This window comes from Brugia malayi (genome assembly GCF_000002995.4).
Source record: "Brugia malayi strain FR3 genome assembly, contig: Bm_v4_Chr1_scaffold_001, whole genome shotgun sequence".
Classification (NCBI taxonomy): domain Eukaryota; kingdom Metazoa; phylum Nematoda; class Chromadorea; order Rhabditida; family Onchocercidae; genus Brugia; species Brugia malayi.
Window position 1 is genome coordinate 9,435,312 of NW_025062475.1, and position 22,942 is coordinate 9,458,253.

The window sequence follows — 22,942 nt, forward strand, 5'->3', positions numbered from 1 at the left end:
GTGACCAGGGTAAACTCATAACTGAAATAATTCCATTTACAATTCAATTAAATAAAAATCACAAATTCCTTCTCCAAAAAATCTTTTCTCAGTTCTCCACTCAAAATAAAAGCAAATTATAAGAAGGTTTCTTTTAGACAAAACTCAAACATTTTGAAGCGGCGGAAGATATTGGTCAGACAGAAACAGCGTACGGAGAGGGTTCGTCAACGTTCGCAAATGTACCCACTGGCAAAAACACGATGAATGATATGAGAACGATATGGCGCAGATAACTTTGATGAGGAGAGAAAGGAAAGAGAAGTGAGATTGCACATGCACTTCACAATCTAACTGCTAAAAACAAAGACGACGATTCAATCTTAAAACTTGCAAATGAAGCTCCTTTTTGTTGTCCCTCTTTCCACTATGCTTTGTTTCCCAATCAAACATTACAACGTTTTGGGGTTAGGTGGGTGTTGCTGTAATGAATAATAAACTGAGATGCGCCCACAAAGAAAACACTTTGAAAGCCAACCCATCGAACTGTGGAAGTGGGAAAATGAACATACAAACAGAGAGAGACATAAGTAAGCTCTGTTATACAAAAACGATTTTGTTTACACGAAGATAGGACGAAGTGATGGGTGTGTGTGTGTGTGTGTGTGTGTATATATGTGTGGCGAGTGGCGACAGGAGTAGCCGAAGCCATCAGTGACAATTCTACGATTTCATTCACTTTTAGATTTGTTCAAATTTTGTTTTGAGAACAGAAGGGAAGGAGAAGGCTTTCTGAAAGTTTTTTTCCATATGAGTAGGAATAGAAGAAATTTGACCAGATACCCAACAAATTGATAATAATCATTCGAATGCAGTTTATAAGTTCTCATAATTTGCATTGATATTATGGACGCCACTTACAATTATGCCAATTTTTACGATTATGGTAATCTTTTCTTTTCAATAAGAACTGGAGATTTCCTGGAATTTTGATTATTTTCATCTTACTTTTAACATCAAAATGATTAATTCGTTGTCACACATTTCATATTAGCAGACTTATCGGAAGGACTAGGAAGTGAATGATGAACATATGTTTTTTTGAGAAGAACTGAAAACATTCAATATTTCCATATACTGGAATTGAACTTTTGAAAACTGACTTTGCAACAATACAATGAAATCAAGTTTTTCACAATTGAAGGAACAGGTTCAAGAGTTCAAATTAAATACGTTTTTCCTAATTAACATTCGTGAGTTTGTTCCTAATATGGGTTTGATATTGGAAGCGCATGCATTAACACTAGCTACTGTTACATTGTTTATAGGAAACAAATTAACCATACCACATGCTCAAATTTTAGGATTGCTTTAAGCAGCTGTCATCTTCGAGTATGATGATCACTTGGGGCAATCATTTCTTGGGAAAAGAATTCTGTCAAATGAGCGAGGTATTTAAAGCACGATTTCCAGGTATTTTCATGGCCAGTTCCCAAAATAATGAACTATAGTTGTTTGATCCTTCTTCAAGAGAATAAATAAGTGCTCGATTTACCCACCCGAGATTTCACTCTTGTGAAGTGCTTCCACACAGCTGAATATAATTCAGTTCGCCACCCACTTCAACCATTCGGCACTCATGTTTTTGGATAATTACAAAAAATCGAATAAGACCTACGTTATTACCACCAAATGATACTATCATAGTGTTTCAGATGCGGGGTGAATACCGTATAACTAAATCCATTTATGACTTCTCGAGGATCTAAATAAATAAATCATTTCACCTATCATCCTCCTTTCAGTATATTTTTTAAAGCGAATTATTTTAAAAAAGATCGTTCTTATATTCCGCAGAAAACAAACCGGACTTTACCACTGATTCTGTTTGACCTTCTTTATCATTTCTAGACAAGAAATCTAATCAGTATCTTCTATCTAATTTTTAACTCTCACAAGTCTGAGAACATCATCACAGTCATTCGTTTCCCACTTTTTTGTCACCAACTATTCCATTACTGGAAGGTTCTGATAAACTTCTCGTCCGTATCACTCGTCGAGTATAATTCAGGAAGGAGTTATCGTTCTCATGAATTAATGTGTGTAAAATATTGTTAGTTTCACTTGTTCTCGCATGCTTATTCCGAAGTAATCACTAACGTATAATTTAATATTATTCATTAATCTAACTATTGATAACATTGACAATGGCTTTAGATGACAACTGTCGAAGGCGTTTTCTCTCTAATGACGACGGGAATTCAGAACAAGAAAGCGCAACAGATGTGATGACAAGATCATCACTTGATAGGGAACTGATTAAAACGGCAGCAAAAGTGGCGCCAACAAGACCGAACAAAAGGACAATCGTGGAAAGGAAGACACCTCACTTTATATTCATGAACGGATCAGCCTTCCCAGTGCCTAAATATAATTTCCAGCGAAAACGATTACTTATTTTAACAATGAAGAGGCACTCTGTTATCTGAAAACGAACGAATGACTGGTAACCATCGACTTGAAAGGAGACACCTTTTCTCCCTCCCACTCATCAGTGACCCTTTACGGTGACACTCGTTTATGATCTTCCAGATGTCATTAGTATATTCATAATGAATTGCAAATACTTTACCTTTATTCATCATTGATAACATGCACCCAAACCGATAAAACAAGACCAGACGACAGGAGAGATAAAGGAGAACTCGTTACTGTATTCGTAGCAAACTTGTCAACTCAGACTAACAGTGATTCATGAAAATGACGTTAGATGCTAATAAGTTACATATAAATGTATGTATTGTCGCGATCACTCGGTACTAAACATGTAGGATCTCTTATTTTGACTTTTTTCTCTTTCGTTCACTGTCTTTCCTCTGCATCTCCTTTCAATAATACAACCGGAAAAATCGTTTAGGAAATTGCAAATTTTGAATTATTATCATACTAATGAATACTAGAAGAAATTTTCTCTCGTAACTCGATGAGTAATGAAGCTAATTTGGAGTACGATAATGTGACCCGAAAAATCAGAAAATGAATTTCAAGGATTCATAAGATAGGAAGGTAGACCAACGGGAGACATGTTAGATAAATTGCCTTTGTTTATGGAAATTCTCCGAAATGAACATATATGCTTACTTACACATCACAACACCTTTTTTCAGGCATGGCTTTTTCCTTTTTTTTTTTCCCTCTCTCTCTCTCGAATAAAACATCGTTCTCGAAACTAGAAAAAAATCAAACTACGACTACGCATAAATTTTTGCAGGATCCATTCACCGATCAGTGTCCTGCTTATTTGAAATAGTGTCGTCTAATAATCAACTTCAAAAATGGAGACTGAAACTACCTTTCTATCTGAATAAATGATCTGAGCTGTAACAAGCAAGTTGTCGCATATAATAAAAATTTTTAACTTGTAAAACACTGAAAGCAACACAGTGCAACGATAGTACCAATTCCCCAACAGCGCAATATGGTAAGGAGTTCCTCCTACCGTGGTAAGTAAGTAGTACGGAAGTCTACCAATGAAGTAATAAGGAAGTAAGATCAAGGATGGATGTTGAATACGAGATGATAACAATAGCGACCATAATAGTAGTAGATAATAATAGTTCACTGTGCTATCACGGGTATAACGTCCTATATAAACACTTCTTTCTCTCCTCACTACGTACAGTATATATATCTAATTTTGAGATGTTGGAGAGAAGGGAGTATAACGAGTAGAGGTAAGATTCACTCATACTCTAGGATATTAAATGACGAGAATATGAGAGAAGATATTTAATGATATAGAATACCTTGTCTCTATTACTAAAAAAAATAACAAAATCATTTTTTAAAAGATAAAAAAATAACAAAATCATTTTTTATACGCATACAAATGGATATCGCATGTAGAGAGAGACAGGGGAAGAGAGAGAGAGAGAGAGAGAGAGAGAGAGATTGGGTGAGTTTTCATAAAGTATTCTCCTAATTTACATAATTAATGACTTCTCTCACAAAGAAAAATTCAATATACAGAAGAGAGGTTACAAAAAAAAAAAAAAATCAAATTGTTAGATGCACAAAACATACTATTCAAAAGAATAGTGGATTCCAAATATTGAGGTTATTGAAAGGTTTTTAACAAAATGAAAAATGGGAGGTGAAAATGATTCAAATTTCTATGTGGATATATATATATATATATATATGTGTGTGTGTATGCAGATGTGTGTTTGTGCATCTGTGACTGAAAAGTGTGCATAACCGAACATGGAAGGTAAGGAAAGTAATTAATCAAAAATTTGAAAAGCCCAAGGTCGAAGCATTACAATGTGGAATGGATGGGACAAAAAGATGTCGCGTTATTTGTAGGAGAAGAGAAGCATTGAAAGAGAAAAGAATAGTGAAAGAAATTAATGGATATAAGTGAATTCATTCAAAGAAATGAATTGAAAGGGAGGAATTGATGGATGTCACTGCCTCTCTTTACCTCTTTTCTAGCATATTCACTAAAGTAGGCACTCAAGCCAGAAGGTAAAAATGATACATAACTTGCCAGAACTTTCAACACAACCACAACTGGTTCACAACTCTTCTGAGCTCAATCAAAATGCAATCACAAACAGTTGACAGTTGTTATTGATGTCATCACGTTATTATTTCTCTTTCCCAGCAGAGAAATCAAAATGCATAATAAAAGTCCTCAAATAAACTAATATCAAAAGTATTTATTTCCACTGCTTGTATTAATTTCACCTTCTCATATATTATCTTAATCTCAATGTTTCAATCCTGAGAAATATGCAAAAAGAAAGTTTCCTGACCGATTACTGATCAACAGCAACTCTTGCAGTATGAACTGATCAGGAGAAAGGACAACAGCCAAATTTATCGGAACTTGTATTTGTCCGAAATTAAAAGAAATCGATGGGATTGCAAACTTATGAATTTTCTATAACACAAAATTTCTCTGCCACATACATATATACACACACACACGCACACATACACAGAAAATAGGTGAATCTTTAAATTTATAAAAAATTCGGGAAGTTTAGGACAAGTTCAGCTAGTGTACCAGTGAAAAAGAATCAGAAAGGAGCAAAAGTCAATAATGCTCTGAAGAACAAAAGGACAGTCTAATGAACGATTGTCACCATCAAAAGGACAATCAGTTATGAACTACACTGTGTTCAAATGGTACTTCACCACTGTCTTGCAGTAATTCCGCTTAATATTTGAATGACTCAAGTGTAGTTAAAAGTGGTTCAAGGAATTTTTTTAAAAGAATGAACACTGAGCCTATATGAATGCGTGCACGATGCATTCACTCCTGCAGTCCACTAACCGCACTGCAAATAATTTCATATATAAAATTACATGCAAATGCACGCTTCACTTCATTTCCCCTCCATAACAACTCTAATCATCTCCAGTCTATCTCTGGACTGGTAGTGCAATTCGAGTATGAAAAAATTTGAGTCTTCAAGTATGAAGTCCTCTGGTTTTCATCCGAGCGCACATATATTCCGGGAGTAGATGAAGGAATAAATTATGCGCAAAATAAAAAACAAAGAAGCGAAGTTGTAAGTGCATCAGCTTGATTGAAATTATCTTGCTCTCCTAAAGAAAAAATGTTAGTTGGAGGAAAATGGAAATGCACCATCCTCATAATAGATTCTCATCCTCCACAAATTTTCATTCCATATCGATTAGCTCTACCGAACAGATATTTCTAAGTATGCCATTGACTATCCCAGAAGGATAGTGAAATAAATATAATGCTAGATGCAAATCTAAACAGAGATGGATGTTCTTATTGCACATTTTAAAATATTCAGATTTCTGTCAGGATAGCATAAGTGAACGATATCCAATAAATGATAATATACCTTTCATGGTGTCAAAAAATGACATAGTCCCTTTTGTAGATATCTCTACTGGTTGGTCCATTTAACATCTTTCCCTAGTACCTAATGATACAGTCAGGCGGGATTATTACTACGAAACGTGTGGCGTGTCCCATATCTTTATATCTTGTAATACAACACTTAGTAACACAGTCATGATGCCATCAACGAAAAGATTTTATGAGCCATTTAATGATACTAACCAACAGTTGACGAATAACTGATTTCTGATTACATAGTTAGAGAAAAGGAATTAGTTTTGCTGGTATCATTTATAAAAATTCGAAAATGTAATCGAAAACGTCCTGATACTTTAGAAGTCTTCAAACATATAAGCGGAAAAATTGAATAATTCTCCAAACTAAGAAAGGTTCCCATTACACTTGAGAAATTCTCGACGGTTGGTATCCTCTAAGCAATACCCGGTGCAATCATCATAGACATTTCACCGCCCGCAATTTGAAAAGGCACCAGTTAGCTTCTTTACTTTAAGAAAAGGTTCGAAGTAATATGTGGAGGATTAGTGCATAACTGCTGTGGATGACCATGTTGGACGGAAAAGGAAGGAAGAAAAGGAATAGAGAAGGCGACGATCGATGCTGACAAGAATAAAGAGTTTGCAGCTATTTGGACAAACTTTTTCACTACAACCTTGACTCATAGGCAGGCGCTTATGATTCCATTCTGTGGATTGAAAGCTCCACAGCAATAACCATCTGTCTGTTCCTTCCTTGCACTCCTCTCAAATATTTTCATCTCATTTCTTTTTTTGAAAAAAAAAAAAAAAATTGCCAGAAGAAAATGACAGACGAAATTTCCAGAATATTTTTGTAAGCCTGTAGAAAAGATAACAACTTTAAAAGTGAAGAAAGGATAAGATGACTTAGACACAGACACTGACCAGTCCATCCATATTTGGTCAGCCCTATTAACATTATAAGCTTGTATTAGTAAGACTTCGTCCATGTCGAAGGTTACTTGTTGAACGAGCGGTATGCACAGACGGGTTAAAGGATCACAATCAATTGGATAATTACCAACAATTTAGATTTTTGTTGATTATTGCAATATTCAATTAGTTACCATTTGATGAAGGCTAAATCCTACTAGTGAAGACCGGACCCATAAAAAATGAACATAGGAAGCATAGAATTTCCGGGGGCCACACTAACCACTTCGGAAGTATAGAATCGTTTCCGTTTTTCCGTTTCTGTTTTAATCCAGTCTAAGGTAAAGAACTGATGTCGAGATGATGAATAGCATTGTGATAGAGTAAGCATTGAGTATGGATTAATTTATAAAATATTTAACTCAGTGTTGCAAAATGTGTATCATATAAATATGGTAAGTTTCCTCAATGTTACCGATGTAGGTAGGAAAAGAGGATCGATTCAAGTTTAAGTGGAAATCAACTTGGCTGAAGTTCTGGAAATTAAACGTGAGAAGATATTTCATGAGGACAGGAAAAGGCTATGGAAACTCCGTTATTACATTGCGAAATTCATTAATTGTTGATTCCTTGAGTTGGTGAAGTAATATAAGTATGTCTTTATATTTGTCAAATATTCTAAGATTGCAGTTGAGATGAAAATGAAAATAAAAGGAAAACTAGAGGATTATGAAATAAGTTGGAAGAAAATATAGAAATAATTTAGGAAAAAAAATTTGGAAGGAAACAGTTCATGAGAAGTGTAGACCTCGACATCTTTAATTTATAAAAGGGATTCACGCAATTACGTAGAGCCCCGTGAAATACGAGATCAACTAAGACAACACTAAGGATTAAGCAATGTTAGTGCGACTGCTTATAGAGGAAGATATCGCGACCAGTTACAAGAAATAATGAGTTATACAACAATACTGGTAATCAGTATTGCATTCAAAGAATAAATCATATAAACTGCTATTCAAAACAGAAAACAGTAAACGTAACAAAGACTTAATTTGTCTACAAAGATGACCATCAGTCAGACCTATTGCCCGCCCACATTCGTTTGATGTTTGTCTTAAAATACGCGAATTAGGAATTCCAAATAAAATATTATTGGTTTTGACTGGAACAAAAATCTCTAATTCCTGTAACACATCAATCCCATACACATTGTTCACTTGATTAAGTGATTCATTATATAACCGTACTTAAGAAGGATCTTGGGACCATTCTGCTCCGACAGAAATGTCCGGGATATTGAGTTCAGTATTGATATTTCTTGTCATTCAATCCATTAATTTTGCAACTAAGCTCCTTAAAAATTGACCAAAACAAAAGAAATGGAGCTATTTAGCAGCATTAATATGGGATGTTAAACTGCAGTTTCCACGATGACGTTTATTCTTTCTTTCATCTTCAGAAATATAGCGCTTTTTGTGTACTTATTACACTTAAAGTTCATCTAATATCTAATCAGTAATTCACTAAGATAAATGGCTAAATTGCTGATGTCATAACCCTTCCGTGTGATGATAATGCTTTACATTTCATCATACAGGTGCACCGCTAACGGATGAGAGATCAGATTCTCAGATAAATCTGATATTTTATTATATTTAAATTCTGCACATCATATAACAAGTGATTTCACATAAGAAAAAAAGAACTCAGTATTCTTCAAAAGATTTATACTTTATCAGAAAGGAAATCTACTGGATATATATAAAACTTCTAACAATCATCAAAATATTAATAAATTAATACGGTATCTCATTCTGTATGTATTGCAATTGATCATACATTTTGCTTCTTACGTTCAGGAAACAGTTGCGTATTATACTCATCATATACTTCGCTGCATCACGATCGGATAGTTGTGGCGCAAAACGATCTCGAAACTGCTGTATTGTTTTACCACGGAAACAGGGAAGATGTGTGTCCAACATCAGTGACACTAAAGCAATAAAAGCCTGCAATTTTCATATTATAAACATGAAATTTTCGAGATTAAGTTCTCGCTGTAGATTCGAACATGCTATGCAAAACAATCCTTCGAAATAATTATAAACAATGATGGGAATTGCGCACTTTATAATACGGTCGAACAGCCAGATATGCCTGGACACAAAGTGAAGCAAATAGTCGAAAGCTTGGTGCTTCCATTTTGCCACCCATAATTGCTACCATTTCTTGCGAAAGTTTAAAGTCTGGTTCAAATCCAAGATTTCCTCCAGGACTGCTCTCAAACATAAAACCGAAATCTAAACAACTATCTCTGAAGAAAACAAAAGAATAAAAGATATATAAATCTTTTAAAGATAAAAAGTATTCAAGAAATGAAATACTGAAAATCGACCAACCAATATGAACTATATGACCATCGGTATCAATCATAATATTTCCATTATGTCGATCTTTAATCTGCAGCAAGAAACTAAATACACTATATGCTGCCATGCTTCGAATGAAATTCCGCCTTGCACGTTGCAATGTTTCAGTATTTTCATCACCATATGTCGTCAGAAAGTATTCATACAATCCTATAATCCAAATTCAAGTTTCAAAAGTAAAACACTAGCAGCTTGAGAAAAGAGGAAAACTAACCAAAATCAGTCTGTCGTCCTAACTGATCTCTTGATTTCGAATTTGGAACACACTCAATTACTCCACAGCCAGGCCCAGTAGCTACCACTCTGTATGGAAATAAGCAAATGTCCAAATTCACAGAATTGAAAATGTTACGCATCAGGTTCATCAGTTGTAGCGCCAACATATCTTGACGTACATCGTCACCAACCTGAGGTAAAGTATATGTAACGATCATTTATAATCTTAAAATAAATAAAATCAGTTATATACATCCATTACCACGATTGAGGAAAATATACCAATCAAGAACACAAGTGAAAATAAATAAAAATGCTAACTTTAAAGATAGCTGCTTGCCAACAAACAAGACTATCTTCCGATCTTGAAAGAAATCGAATATCTGCTTCAGGAATGTGTTTCCGCTGATGTGCGGCGATTCCTAATTGTTCTAATTTTTGAATACCACAACGAAGAACCTTGAATCGAGCGAGAAATGGCGCCTTAGCAGCACTAAAAATAATTATGGAAGTTTCTCAAAATTTCTAAAAATACTTTAATTCATAAATGACGTGCAATCCCACCTTTGCATCGGAGTCCCACTTTTATAGTCTATATCAAGAATTATGGCTTCTGGATTGGATGGCAGATAAGCCACGGTTTTTAGATGTATCTCAGCGAGGGCAGTTAAGCAAGCTTTTTTTCTAGCTTCGCCTTTTGGAAACAGCCTTATTTTTCCTGATATATCAGTGATGCGTTTGAATAAATCGAATTCGCTATCGTAAAATTTTCGTGCAGGACCTTCCATATTTGATATTATCTAAATATGAAAACTTATTTAAAGCTATCTAAATGCAATAATTGAAAATAATATAATCAAAACATAAGAAAAACAGGGAGAAATTTAAAGAGTTATTACTTTGTTGATCAATTCGCTTAAAGGTCCATGCAAATCTGGATCCTTTTCTCTTGAATCTTCGTCCCTGTACATATTTGCCTTCATATTCCATAGTAATTGATGAGCCAAAAGTTGCGAATGACCAGCCAACCACATAATTAGCTCAGCAACATAACCCATCTAGAAACTGTTTGTGCTACATTGAAAAGTGGAATGACATATGGTTATTTGATTGGTTTCAAACAGTTTTCAGAATTTTCATACAGTATCATGTCGTAAAGCTTGCACAAGCTGTGGAATATAGAGCAGAAGCACATCTGGTGGATACGATCTCAGCACACGTACAGCATATTGCACTGTAATGGGATGTGTTGGGTACTGGCGTGGACCGAGCAACGATAAAGCCATCACTGGATCACAGATCGCCCATGTTAAAATGTGACTTAAGGTTTTCAAATCCTGTAAGAATATCAACATTTCGAAATTGAAAAATAACGAGAAAACGAGAAAAAACTACTTCTATTTATTTCTGCTCTTTATAATAAAGAAGGAATTGGTAATAGAATTGAGATTTTGATAAACTATATGTCAAAGCTCAAACAGTCACTATAATTACATTCGCAGTATCAAAACTCTCCGTGACATAGCTAATGAAAGTGGAGGAATTCTAAAATGACTGCCACAACTATACCGTAGAACTGTTTACCTATTTTGTCTATCTGAACAATTCTCATTGTTTACTTAGATCTTCATAATTAGAGACTTTATTCCATTAATTACTGCTAGAAAATAAGTTGGTTTTTTCAGCAAAAAATATGTAATCTTGGTCTCTTCACCAGTGAGCTTATTCAAACTATGAATTTACCTCCACTTTTTCTTCAAGAATCCTTCCTTCTCCCAGCATTAAAGAAAGAGCTTCCGGTAAATCCGTCACCAATTCCGGAGAGTTTACGAGCAACTCTTGTACGGCCATCTGGCAAGCAGAGCACGAACGAAATCTGGGAAGAAATTAAAGAAAAACATGAAAAATAGATGCTTGTTACCATGTTCTTCAAATAAAATAATTCGAAACACAGTTTCAGAAAGATAATTATAACATCCTATCAGATTACTTACCTTGATGGCATATATACAGCCAAATCGGGGCAAATCTGCCAAGCAATTCTGGCGTTTTCCCGGAGAAGTTTAGCCTCTGTTCTCGCATCAGGGAATGTTGATTTTCGCCATTGTTCAATACTTGCATCTTCCAAACCAAGAGCTTCACCTAGCGGATTTAACCATGCGCTTAAGCGTTCGATTTCATTCGCCTGAAACGTTGGTTGAAAATACAACTGAAATAAAACAGATGCGCAGAAGTAATTGATATCAACTGAAACGCCTACAACAAATATCAAAATCAAATTCCGATAGCGATTGTACAGTTTCATCTGCTGTTCTGCATGTTTATTTGGATTGGATCGACTAGGATCTGAAAAACAAGGAAGAGAAGTGACTAAAAAAAATAATGTACAAAATCTATCACTACATTTCTACAAATTATAACTGCAGTATTAAATTCTACATTTAAAATTGCAGAGACGAGTACTGAACTCAACCGGAATTCCAGGGGAGATGTACCTTCCTTTGAAGAAATTCACAATTTTATTTCGAAATTTTCCCACTATCACCTGATCGACTTTTTTAAAAACTCTGTGAAAATGAGCTCTACTCAAGCTTTAATTCGATGTGCCAAAATAGCTGTAAATTAAGTATGAATTGTTGCAAAAAGTATTGTCATTGCCTTCTAACAATTACTATTGACTTCGCTCACTACAAACCAAACCAAAAAATTTTGTTCCCACGCAAATCTTTATAATTTATAATCCAGAACTAAATAACACGCTCCAAATCTTATACATTTTCCATTCCATCAATTATTCATTAAATACAGATGTGTCATTTTACAAATGCTCATATTTAATTATTTTATAGATAAATATGACTTTGCAACCAAAATTTAGATCCTCTAAACATAAAGAAAAAAGCAAAGCCTGACCAACAGTGAGTTGCGTATTCTTCTGCAATGAACTAGCTCTACCTTGTGCAGCTACAAGTGTTACCCAATTGCAACCACTGGTTGTCATTGCATGACGAGTTTGCATATCAGCGCGACTAAATACATAAATGTGATTACCAAGTTACAATTTTAATGCAGAGAAAATTTAGCCAAAAATACTGAGCTGCATGTAGAACACAAAACCCACTTGTATTCCGAGTCAGACTTATAGTTATCGTTTAAAATTTGCTGAAGAGACTCCAAGTTGCATTCGGTGTCTACAATATACAACAAGCGTGATTATTTAAAAAAAAAGAAAAAAAAAAAGAAAGAAAAAAAAATTGAAGAAACTGTTTACCAATACTGGCAAATATTTCTTTCTTGATATATTTCACATCAGAGAAAAGCGTGTTCCAAAATGTAATCAGCAAGCGTATATCATTCTTCAATTGTGCTGAGTTCTGTGTTGGGGTTTGAGCAGCAACACTACAACCAGACAAAAAAATATGGAAAATTTTTAACATTTGTAATTCAGAGAATTTGTAAAACAGAACAACATACGAAAAGTAATCCAACATAGCACAATATACACGTTGTCGTAAGATATTTTTGGAAATATGGAATGACATCGAGTCACGCTGTATCATAGAAAGTACGCAGTTAAGAAAATGACATCGTAACCCAATCGTCTCAACATTTCTTGTCATTGTAACTGGAAAACTTGAACAGTTTTAGGAAAAAAAAATCAAATTGAAACATGATATACCCACACTGGAATGCAATATAACTCTTTTTGAAACAGAAAGATATAAGAAAGAAAAACGAACATGTATTTTGTTCTATCTAGAATCTTCCGATTGCAGAGAGTTGATATCACGAGTTACTTTTCCCTAGGCATAAAACTACATAAAACATACAAAAGATAACCATGCGTTAAATCGACTTTGCAAAGACTTGAATCAGAAGAAATGTATAACGGTGAATTAACATCTATTCTTAGGCGACCCACATTCAATGGAAGTGTTTGAACAAACATCAATTCCAGAATGTCCAGTTGTTCTCTGCTTGAATATTTGGCAATATCCACTCTTTCCACCAAAAACTAAAAATTTCAAACTAACATCACCAAATCCAAGAGAACCTTGCAGTGTCATTAATATATTCAAATACATATTTAGTTAACTCCATTCATTACAAATCATTTCTGCTAACAATTAAGACTGCCAATTTCCTACGGGTAGCTATTAATTATATACATCTTTTAGAAAATTAAACATACATAAATCCATATACTGTGTGGAAGAACATGAGGTCGTTTTGGAGGTGAGCAATATTGCAGACTCAAAGGAGAAACAACTTCTGGGTCACGCTGGAAGATACCTAGATGATCTTGTGCTGTAATTGTCCAGCATGCTGCCATTTCTCGAAGAAACTAAATCCAAGTTAATTTTATCTGATAGCAGTAAAACAAGTTTATTTGAAATAAAAAAGTTCTTACTTGAAGCTGGATATCTTCTCGGGCAACAAGAATCCAGTTCCATACGATTACACAAAGACGCATTGTTGAAGCAGTAAAATTTTTGAGTGGTGCAAAAACAAGAGTATGTAATAGACGGCTATCCAGTTCTACAACAGACTTCTTTTGAAACTATAGGAACAAAAGTTGTCTTAATATCAAATTAAATAAAAGACCATAAGATCACAAAAACTAATTTCAACAGTTAAATTAGATCTGGAAATTGATCCCGTACATGGAATAAGGAACATTTAATAAAAGAACAGTTTATATATGTGAGGCATCCTAAAAACTTTTTCTTCATAATTCTAGAATCTTATAAGTATTAGAAGATGAAATTCATAACGGACTCACTATAAACAATATTTCAGTGTATAAATTGTCTCACAAATACAAGTGAAATGATTACTTTGATTAGAAACTTCTTTCGTTAAAATGAAAAGAGCTGCTAATCTCAATATGCCTTCGGATATATCTTCATCACATCCATCTGCTCCATCTGCACAAGCTCTTTCTAGTTGTTGCTCAAATAAATCAGCAAGTCGTTCATGTGGTTTGGTCTCTTCTTCACTTTTAGATGCTTCTATCATGCCTTTCACCTAAACTCACAAGTGAAAATTTTATTTGGAAGAGAAAACGCTTAACTGAATTCAAAACAATAAAACCCTAGAACTGCGAAATTTCACCTTGCCAAAATACAAAGACCTTAAATGTAGAGCAGAAAGATAAAGCGATGGACTGGTATCATTTGTACAGCCAGACGCGTCGTTTAAACTTTTCAGTATAGCTTCCACCGTCAAACGAAAACTGCCGGAACAACCAACATTAATGCTTGCAATATATTTCTTAAAGATAACATCATTAATTTTTGATCCTTAAAATAAACTTTCAAATGTCAACAAATTTCGTGATAAAAACGGCGGAATTTTCTGAAGTGTTTTCAAAAACACTGATAGTTTTGATTTCGCGACTCTGGAACGACTATCAACAAATAAAAATCAAACTTTATATATAATAAAAGTTACAACGAAGCAGCTTCGAGTGCTGCCTGGTGCCCATTTGATTGCTTCCTGAAGAATTTGTTCACAACGCAAAGCGAAATCTTGCACCACTAATTTCCTTCGATCCAAGGTATCCTTAAGTCATATTTGGGTTTCTTAAGAACTTAATAAAAATTAAAGTACTACAAAGTCTTTTCAAGAATGCAAGTCCAAATTTTGGTCTTCCGAAATAAGAAATGATATATATTATTGACAAAATACCTGAAGTTGTATAGTCCGCTGCAGAGACGGAAAAGATAAAGTCATTATTTTGCAATCGGTGTCATTTTCAAGATTATTTGAAAGTGCTTCCAGTATTTGCAGTGCAACATTAATAACGTTGCCATTCCAAAGCAAATGCGGAAAGCTTCCGATCAAATTGGTAAGGCAAGTATCTGCACATTTCCTCACCTGCAATTTTTCCTATAGAATAAGTCTAAATTTGCCATTCGCAATAAAATTTCCTTATAGCATTTCTATATAACAAAATTTCCTCAAATATATTTGCCTCTTTCAGATGATGATTGAACATGATAAGCAGAAACTGAGCATGCAATTCAAGTTGACGTTCGTGAGCCGAATCTAAATTCCGTTCACTGGCAACTTTCAAATATTTACTGAAGATGGTTCTCGCTGCTGCAAGAAGGCATGTCCAGATCCCATCCTTGTCTTTTCTTATAGATCTCAAAAAAATTATTAGTCACATCATGTCTGCTCTTGTCAGCGTCCACTCTAACACCGATAATATGTCGTGATAAAACTAATAACTACTGTTGTCGGTAATTTTACTAATTAATCTAATAATTTCAAGAACAACTTGGATGAATGTAGTGCCAGAAGGCGGTATAAAAGTGATGATGAAATGTCATAATTACTTGTCTTCGAGATATTGAAATATTGAATGGACTGCTCCCGGTTCAACAGAATGCAAAGCACGCATGAGTTCCATGCGGAATACTGATAAAAGATAAATACAGTGGGTAAATTCCAATTTATTAACAACTGCTGTTACCTCGGGAGAAGGAGAAATTTCAGACAAAATAGTTACTCTGATTTCCTGCAGTTCTGCCTGAAAATAGAAAAAAGGTACATCCATTTGATATTTCAAAATTTTCATATTCGGTAAGAATGACCAGTCTCCTCCATTAGCAGAATCAATATATGGTAGTGAGTAACAAAATTTTTTCTATTGCATAACTCATCGGTTTTTCATTTAAATCTGAGAATAGCGAATGTGTGTTCTCGATTATTTAACCCAAATATTATTCATCAACTTTTCATGCTGTTGCATAAAACGAAAACACTACTGACAACTCTAACAACACCGAATTACACTTGAAACCGACTGATAACACATTGCCGCTTTTGATCGTAGCATTTGCAACGAGCTCAGCACGCAAACTCTCTTGAGGTGTGAGTATGGGCGATTTACAAGCAATCTCGCAAGCAGCTTCAAACCACTCTTCTGGCCAAAGACCTAAATTTAATCAGTATTTTTTTTTTTCAGATGAGTAAAACTACGAAACATATAATGGAATAAGAATGTAGCAACACTTCACTCACTGATTAAACTTATTTACTGAACAGGAATTTAACAGAAGTTAATGCTGTTATAAAAGGACCAACCTATCCGGGCGACATTAAATCCGAGCACTGTACAGCAAAACCAAAAGTCGCGAAACAAATTCCGCAGCCGAACTGATGGGTTCTTTATTGTCACAGATCTGCGCAACAACGAAGCAATCTTCGGAATTAAAACACCTAAGTTTCCAGCACCAGTTGAAAGCTAGAAATGATTGAAGCAATTCCTTCAGAATAAACTTATCCTCAAAAGACAAAAAAAAAAAAAAATACATAACTGAAGACACATCCAACTGAAAGAAACTTTTAGTGCCTCAAATAACTTTCAGGGAGTTTTTCACTTAAGTCTATCTCACATAGTTTTGAAGAAATGAGTAACTACTGCCTGAAAGGTATACGACTTAACGCTTTTAAATTCCGAAATATTTCATTATCACTAATCCATATATTAAAAAACTTAGCAAACTTTTGTAAAAATAAATTACCTTCATGACCCTCGCCAATTTTTCACCAGCCTTTCTTCCTTCATGTCCCAGTTGAACAAAAAGTTCCAAAAGGCGATACAATAGTGTCATTTTGTCTTCATCGTTATTCACACTCTCTGCCATCTTAGCCATTGCATTGTCAACTGCCAAGGACAGATATCTTAAATAAATATCTTCCTTTACGCAACATCCAATATCATCAAAATTTAAACTTACGCATAACGATGTTCCACACCATCAGCAGTATCAGCATCATAAGCACGACTACTCGACTCAATCGTTATTTTTGTGAATAGCAACCAAATCAGATCATGTATATCACGCTGAAAAGGAAAAAAAAAATCTACAATTTACCAAAAATATCATTTAATAGAAACTGGATAGCAATAAAAAATGTACATACCGCGCCAGCTATCCACATGTTAGCCAATTCCGCTATAATAACATCATGATTCGTGGATGTTTCAGTAAAAGCCTGTTGAAAAACCTGAAACAGCAACCGTTTCTCAGTCTCATTCGAAACATCAATCGTTGAAAAATTACAGCAATAAGTTTATATTTTCGTTTAAAATATCATGTTTTGCCTTCATACATTATTATATAGTAGCAAAAAGATGCATTCAAAATACATAGCAAAGCCTATAGATCATGAATATAGAATTTGAAAGCAACTTTTGTTCCCTTCAATTCGGGAAAGTACCAGTTTTTGGTAGGGCGTTATCAACAAATATATTATCATTGAAATTATTCGTAAGACAAAAGAAATCCACTATTAGCTGGTGAACATTTATAAATTGAAATGTATATTTTAACTGCTCATGTTGTTTTGATTGAAAAGGAAGAGAAGTTTGTACGTCATTTACAATCCAGAACTTAGATAATAAACATATGAATAATATGAATAGATAATAAACAAAAAGATACACTGAAAGCAAGTTGCGGGATATTTTCCACATCAACCAGCGCGGCACCAATACCACCAACAATGTGCATTGCATTTTCCAAAGCGAGAGCAGAACCACTAAATGTAAGAGGCTTAGATTTGTCTTCTATAAATCAATGCAAATATGATAAGGAGTGAAACTATAAAGATAAAGACTTAGATCGGTGAAGAAATAGACCATAAAAAGAAGAGAATTTGAACTGAATGAGTATTGATCGTACTAATTTGAGTCTTTGTTCGCAATCAGGAATAGTTTGGAGGAGATATTTGTTAGACAGGCTTGTACAGATGAATTGTCGACTATCATAGCCGATCTTAGTGCTCTGAAAATTAAATTAGTTCATTGATGAACTTTTTTTTTTAACAAACTAGATATTTTAAATACATACCTGCAAAGAGAGTTTATTGCAACTTTCCTTAAATTTTCAAAAGTTAGCTTCTTTTTCACCATTTCACCATCTTTTCGATCTCCCTCACTGAAAACACGCTTTTCCATAACCTGCAACAAGACCAAAACAATATAAAAAATTATATTCGCATTATATATATATATAATGCTTTATATATATATATATAATGTATATATATATATATATATATATGAAGAAAAGAATTTTCTAAATATTCAATTTTTTTCTATTTTCTAAATATTCTTTCTTTATATATATATATATATATAAAGAAAGAATTTTCTAAATATTCATTACATATTTTAATGTTTCATTAGAATATTAAAATGTTAAGTTTCCATTTTTATCCATAAAGAAACAAAAAGTATAGCACCCATCCGATTAGCAATAAAATACGAAAGAAAACTTACACCGAGATCTACAGCCAATTTTGAGAAAACAGGCGAAGGTTCAACCAAGAACTGACTAACACTATTAACTGTCAGTGTTGCAGCAATTGTTGGAAATTTAACAGCAAGTGAGCCAAGTGCTTCCAAAGCCATCATTGTTAGAGATATTTTAGCTGATGCATGACGATGACCATGAACATGCCAAAGTCGATCAGCTATTGTAGCATGAAGTGACTCTGCATCTGTAAACATAGACTTCGTTTTTCTAACTGGTTCCAGAATGTTTATATCCTACTGTAATCTAAACGACTTAAATACTAATTTACAAGTCTTACGCTCACATATGACAAAATAAACATAGTTTTTTTATCATCTACACCCTAGTGAAATGGAAGTTTCACAAAGCTAGTTCTGCGATTACTTAGAGTTGCTTTAAATAAACTGTCAGTAACAAACTAAAAACGTTAATCAATGCACTTCGTTTGAAGTCTTTTCAATCAGTATAGTGCTTTTTCTAGTAGCGTGACTAAGAACTGGGCAATTCATATAATTTAATCTAATATGCAAATTGGTCAGGTTTTTTGACATTGTGGACCAGCATACATCACACTTTCAAGATAAAGCTTCTCTACATAAAGATTCTTGCTATTTACCAAAACTGCCTAGCAAAAGCTATTTCTGCACACATTTCGTAGATTACTAAAAAAGAAAATAAATACCGATTTCATCGCATGTAGCCCAAACCATGAGTTCTAGGCAAACTGAGCTGCAAAGAACGCTCATTTTAATTCGATTAATCAACAGTGGACAACGTAATGTCCGTTCATCATCGTTTAATTTCTGCGCATTCAAAAAATCTTCGCCCTTCGAATACAGTTCTATAGCAAATGCTTTCACCTGAAGTAAACTGATCTAGTCCCTATAAATTTACAATCCACATATGCATTGAAAACGGTTAACAACATAAATATTATAATGTGCAAAAGTTCTTAAATTTGAAAAGGATCAAATTTTAAAAAATCGTCAATGCTAATCCAATATGAAGCATTCCAGAAATAACCTCTCGAGAAAGTTTTTGAGCCAGTGATTTTTCCAGCTTCAACGTATCATATGGTGCATAAGCATCTCTATAAGCCGTAACGAAAACCAGTGAAAGACATTCCGATAATGTTTTATATGGAAAACGTTTGATCTGTCCAGCCTGAGCATGTATTTTCATTTTCAATTTAGAAGTAAGAGAAATTAGAAGGTAAAAAAGAGAAGTGATATTAAGTTAAGTAAAACAAAAAGAAAATTTATTTACTATGTATATATCGGTAGCATAAGCATCCATGATATCCAGTAGTGGTCTTCTCAACAACCGTTCCATCTGCAGATTGATAAAATTAGAGCGTAAACTTTAAAATCCACAACTAATAAAAACTATATCACTTTAACATCATTAAAAAATTCAAACTAACAATATCGGAGAATGAATTCAGTTCGGCAATTGTGAATTTGAATGGAATATTGCCGTTGAAAACCGTAGGCAATACAAAGCTACTAGCATGTTTGGAGAACATTTTCTGCAAACGTTCCTTTTGATCTTGCTTTTCTGTATTGGCAGCATCACTCCACAGGAAATTTTCGGAATCAGTTGTTAATCGAAGAGTCCCCTCTCTAAACAGTATTTCTTGAATTTAGATTTACGTTTTGAGATGAATATCATAGAAATAGACTAAGTCACAAACCCAATACATGCAGTTGTCTGATTACTCTGTGCATCTATTTTGGTGATTATGAATGGAACAGGATAAATAGCCGAAATCAATGGGTGATCCTTATCACCGCTATATCGTCCAAATGAGCGAAGTAATCCAATCATAAAGCAAATAATCCGCATCAAGTAGCCTAAGAGTACATGAAATCAATGTTGAATAATTAATAAACAGGAAAAACTAGGACAAAAATCAATGAAAATAAAAAAACGAAATGAAGAAAAACAAGAAAACAAATTTCGCAAGATTATCATAAATTTCATCCTAATATCAAATTTTCATACTCAGATACACTGATAAGACGTAACTCGATCAGCTGTAAAGAAAATAAATACATACATTTTGTTTGGAATTGTGGTTGCACCTGATCACAGATATCTACAATAATATCAGAAGTGACAGTAAAAACTTCTATTTGTGCAGAGATAATAATATCACGTACATCTGGATAATTTGAAGCAAGCTCACTAAGAACAGTATTGAAACACATTGCGAACTGCTCCTGTATTGGTACTTCTGAAAAATCTGTCAGTTTTTATAATTTATACACTCACGTAATGATTAAATTTGCAGTCTAATTTGAAAAATAATGGGAATGTAAGAACTAGCTACAGAAAGTAGAACAACTTTCTAAAAATTACACGAACTCGGTCTTAGTTCACTTTACGTGTTCTCATTTACGTGAATGAGAGCTTATTTTTCCTGAGGTTAAGTTAACTCACAATTTCCATATGCAAAGTTCGCCTGAACAAATTTAAGATTGATTATAACTTAGAGGAAACAGAAGCTTCTAATTTAAATGCTTTTGAGAATATTTAATAAAATCAGATTAAAGATTTACAGCTTTTAAGGAAATGTTTGGCAATTATTACATATTCAGCTGCTCCTCAACTTATTATTCGTTAGTGCCAGTAAATTAAGAATCCACAGCACTGCAGAGAGAATAATTGTCTATTAGCATCCAAAAAAAAACTCATAACTTTTCGAAAAGCATAATTTTTTTGAATTATCTGTTCGGAAAATTACTCAGGAAATAATGACATGGTTATTTAAATGAGAAGGTATTCTAGAAACTGACTGGTAACTCCTCGTATAACGAATTCTTTTGTAATTTTTGACTAAGCCAAGAAATATACATAAGCTTTTCAAAAAAATTTAGTAGATTTTGGTGAGTATTTAATATATTTATCCAATGGAATGCGAATGGAATGAATTAGATAGTTGAAACATACGATGGAAACTTACTTGTTACTGTTTCTTAACAAAAAAGACGCAATAGACGACAGAAGCTGAGAACGATAATTGTGTGAATTTAAGGTCAAAATACTAAGGTGAGAAACTGCACGGCGTATGATAAAGATTTTGTCACTTATTCAAGGTCATAGAGATGGAAGCGAAAAAATTCTGGAAAAACGTGGTTGACGGAAAAAGGTACGAGTTATCTGGTATAAGTAATTACTGCAGTATGCTTACATCACTATTACTTTAATTGTACTTAAACTAATACTTGTTACCAAAGTGACACAAGTAAATCAATAATACATACTATCTTGTCGATTCGAGATACCATCATCAATCCACTTTAATCGCGGCAAACTTCGATAAATTCCCAAAAGAATTGGAAGTAAATCATTCAAATGCTAAAAAACGGAGTGAAATAATGAAAAGCAAAATATTATAATTCTTGGTATATCTAATTTAATGAAGCCAATCAGTATAGCATACTCGTCCTTCGGCATACAATAAATAGATTCCAACTGCAAGCAATTTCGTTCGAGCATTATAATTTAACGGTTTCTCACTTCCGTCTACGCCATCAAGTAAAGTCTTCAATACTTTCTTCACTGGTACCTAAAAATTTTGTAAAAACGTTATATCGTTGCAATACTTTTTTACTACCGAACTCATCCCTTCCAAGATGTTTCAAGCAACTAGCAGTACTTACGATTTATATAAAGTGAACCAGAAATATGATGATTCAAGTTCCATAAACCCTATTTCTTTATTATCGAAATATCTTCGAAAGATCAATTATGGCTTATCACAAATCCAATTCCAGTTGAATTCATTTGTAATGGTCACCTAATATTCAACACCAGATTGATAAAACGTTCTTCTGTTTAATTGAGTCTGGGTTATCTTTTCACAATTTACAGAGAGGAAACTATTATAACCTTTTTGAATCATATAAAGACAGTAAAATGTTTTTTTATCCTTCTGTCAGCTTTTCTATGAATTTGAGAAATAAAGAATGGAAATCTGAAACTATTACTGGAAGATTAATAATAAGAAAATTTACTTAAAATTACTGAGTTCATTTATTCATATCGACTGAACTTAGTGAAAATATCACCAACATTTTTCATCTTTGCAAGGCATATCGCAGAACACTGGAGATTTTGGAATAAGAAGTCCTCATCTGCCATCATATTGTCAGCACAATAATACCATCACCTTGAAATGCTTCGCGCTAGCACCACGAAACAAAC

At 33.8% G+C, this 22,942-nt stretch overlaps 3 protein-coding genes across 3 annotated transcripts; 2 read left to right on the plus strand and 1 right to left on the minus strand.

The window, feature by feature from the left end:
- Positions 1-1,373: 1,373 nt before the first annotated feature.
- On the plus strand, positions 1,374-2,468 carry Bm17394 (Uncharacterized protein; the record flags this gene model as incomplete). Its single annotated transcript, XM_001900602.2, has 2 exons — positions 1,374-1,452; positions 2,197-2,468. 2 exons carry the CDS (start codon positions 1,374-1,376, stop codon positions 2,466-2,468), a joined length of 351 nt encoding a protein of 116 aa, XP_001900637.1.
- A 4,663-nt stretch (positions 2,469-7,131) lies between these two features.
- Positions 7,132-7,772, plus strand: Bm13537 (Uncharacterized protein; the record flags this gene model as incomplete). The annotated part of the gene is made up of 2 exons (XM_043077284.1): positions 7,132-7,154; positions 7,694-7,772. The coding sequence occupies 2 exons, from the start codon at positions 7,132-7,134 to the stop codon at positions 7,770-7,772; spliced, it is 102 nt and encodes a 33-aa protein (XP_042933218.1).
- A 798-nt stretch (positions 7,773-8,570) lies between these two features.
- Bm7141 (Uncharacterized protein) lies at positions 8,571-22,819 on the minus strand (the record flags this gene model as incomplete). The annotated part of the gene is made up of 42 exons (XM_043077285.1): positions 8,571-8,783; positions 8,902-9,074; positions 9,174-9,353; positions 9,418-9,610; positions 9,741-9,912; positions 9,984-10,219; positions 10,319-10,477; positions 10,562-10,756; positions 11,163-11,295; positions 11,414-11,604; positions 11,680-11,765; positions 12,333-12,448; positions 12,541-12,610; positions 12,691-12,818; positions 12,894-13,044; positions 13,260-13,434; positions 13,612-13,764; positions 13,831-13,958; positions 14,258-14,447; positions 14,535-14,693; positions 14,874-14,984; positions 15,111-15,299; positions 15,493-15,571; positions 15,764-15,957; positions 16,235-16,365; positions 16,515-16,674; positions 16,955-17,114; positions 17,171-17,277; positions 17,358-17,441; positions 17,879-17,975; positions 18,119-18,220; positions 18,287-18,396; positions 18,718-18,938; positions 19,416-19,593; positions 19,757-19,897; positions 20,000-20,065; positions 20,157-20,355; positions 20,427-20,586; positions 20,793-20,969; positions 22,000-22,093; positions 22,179-22,304; positions 22,811-22,819. The coding sequence occupies 42 exons, from the start codon at positions 22,817-22,819 to the stop codon at positions 8,571-8,573; spliced, it is 6,096 nt and encodes a 2,031-aa protein (XP_042933219.1).
- Between the last annotated feature and the right edge of the window lie 123 nt (positions 22,820-22,942).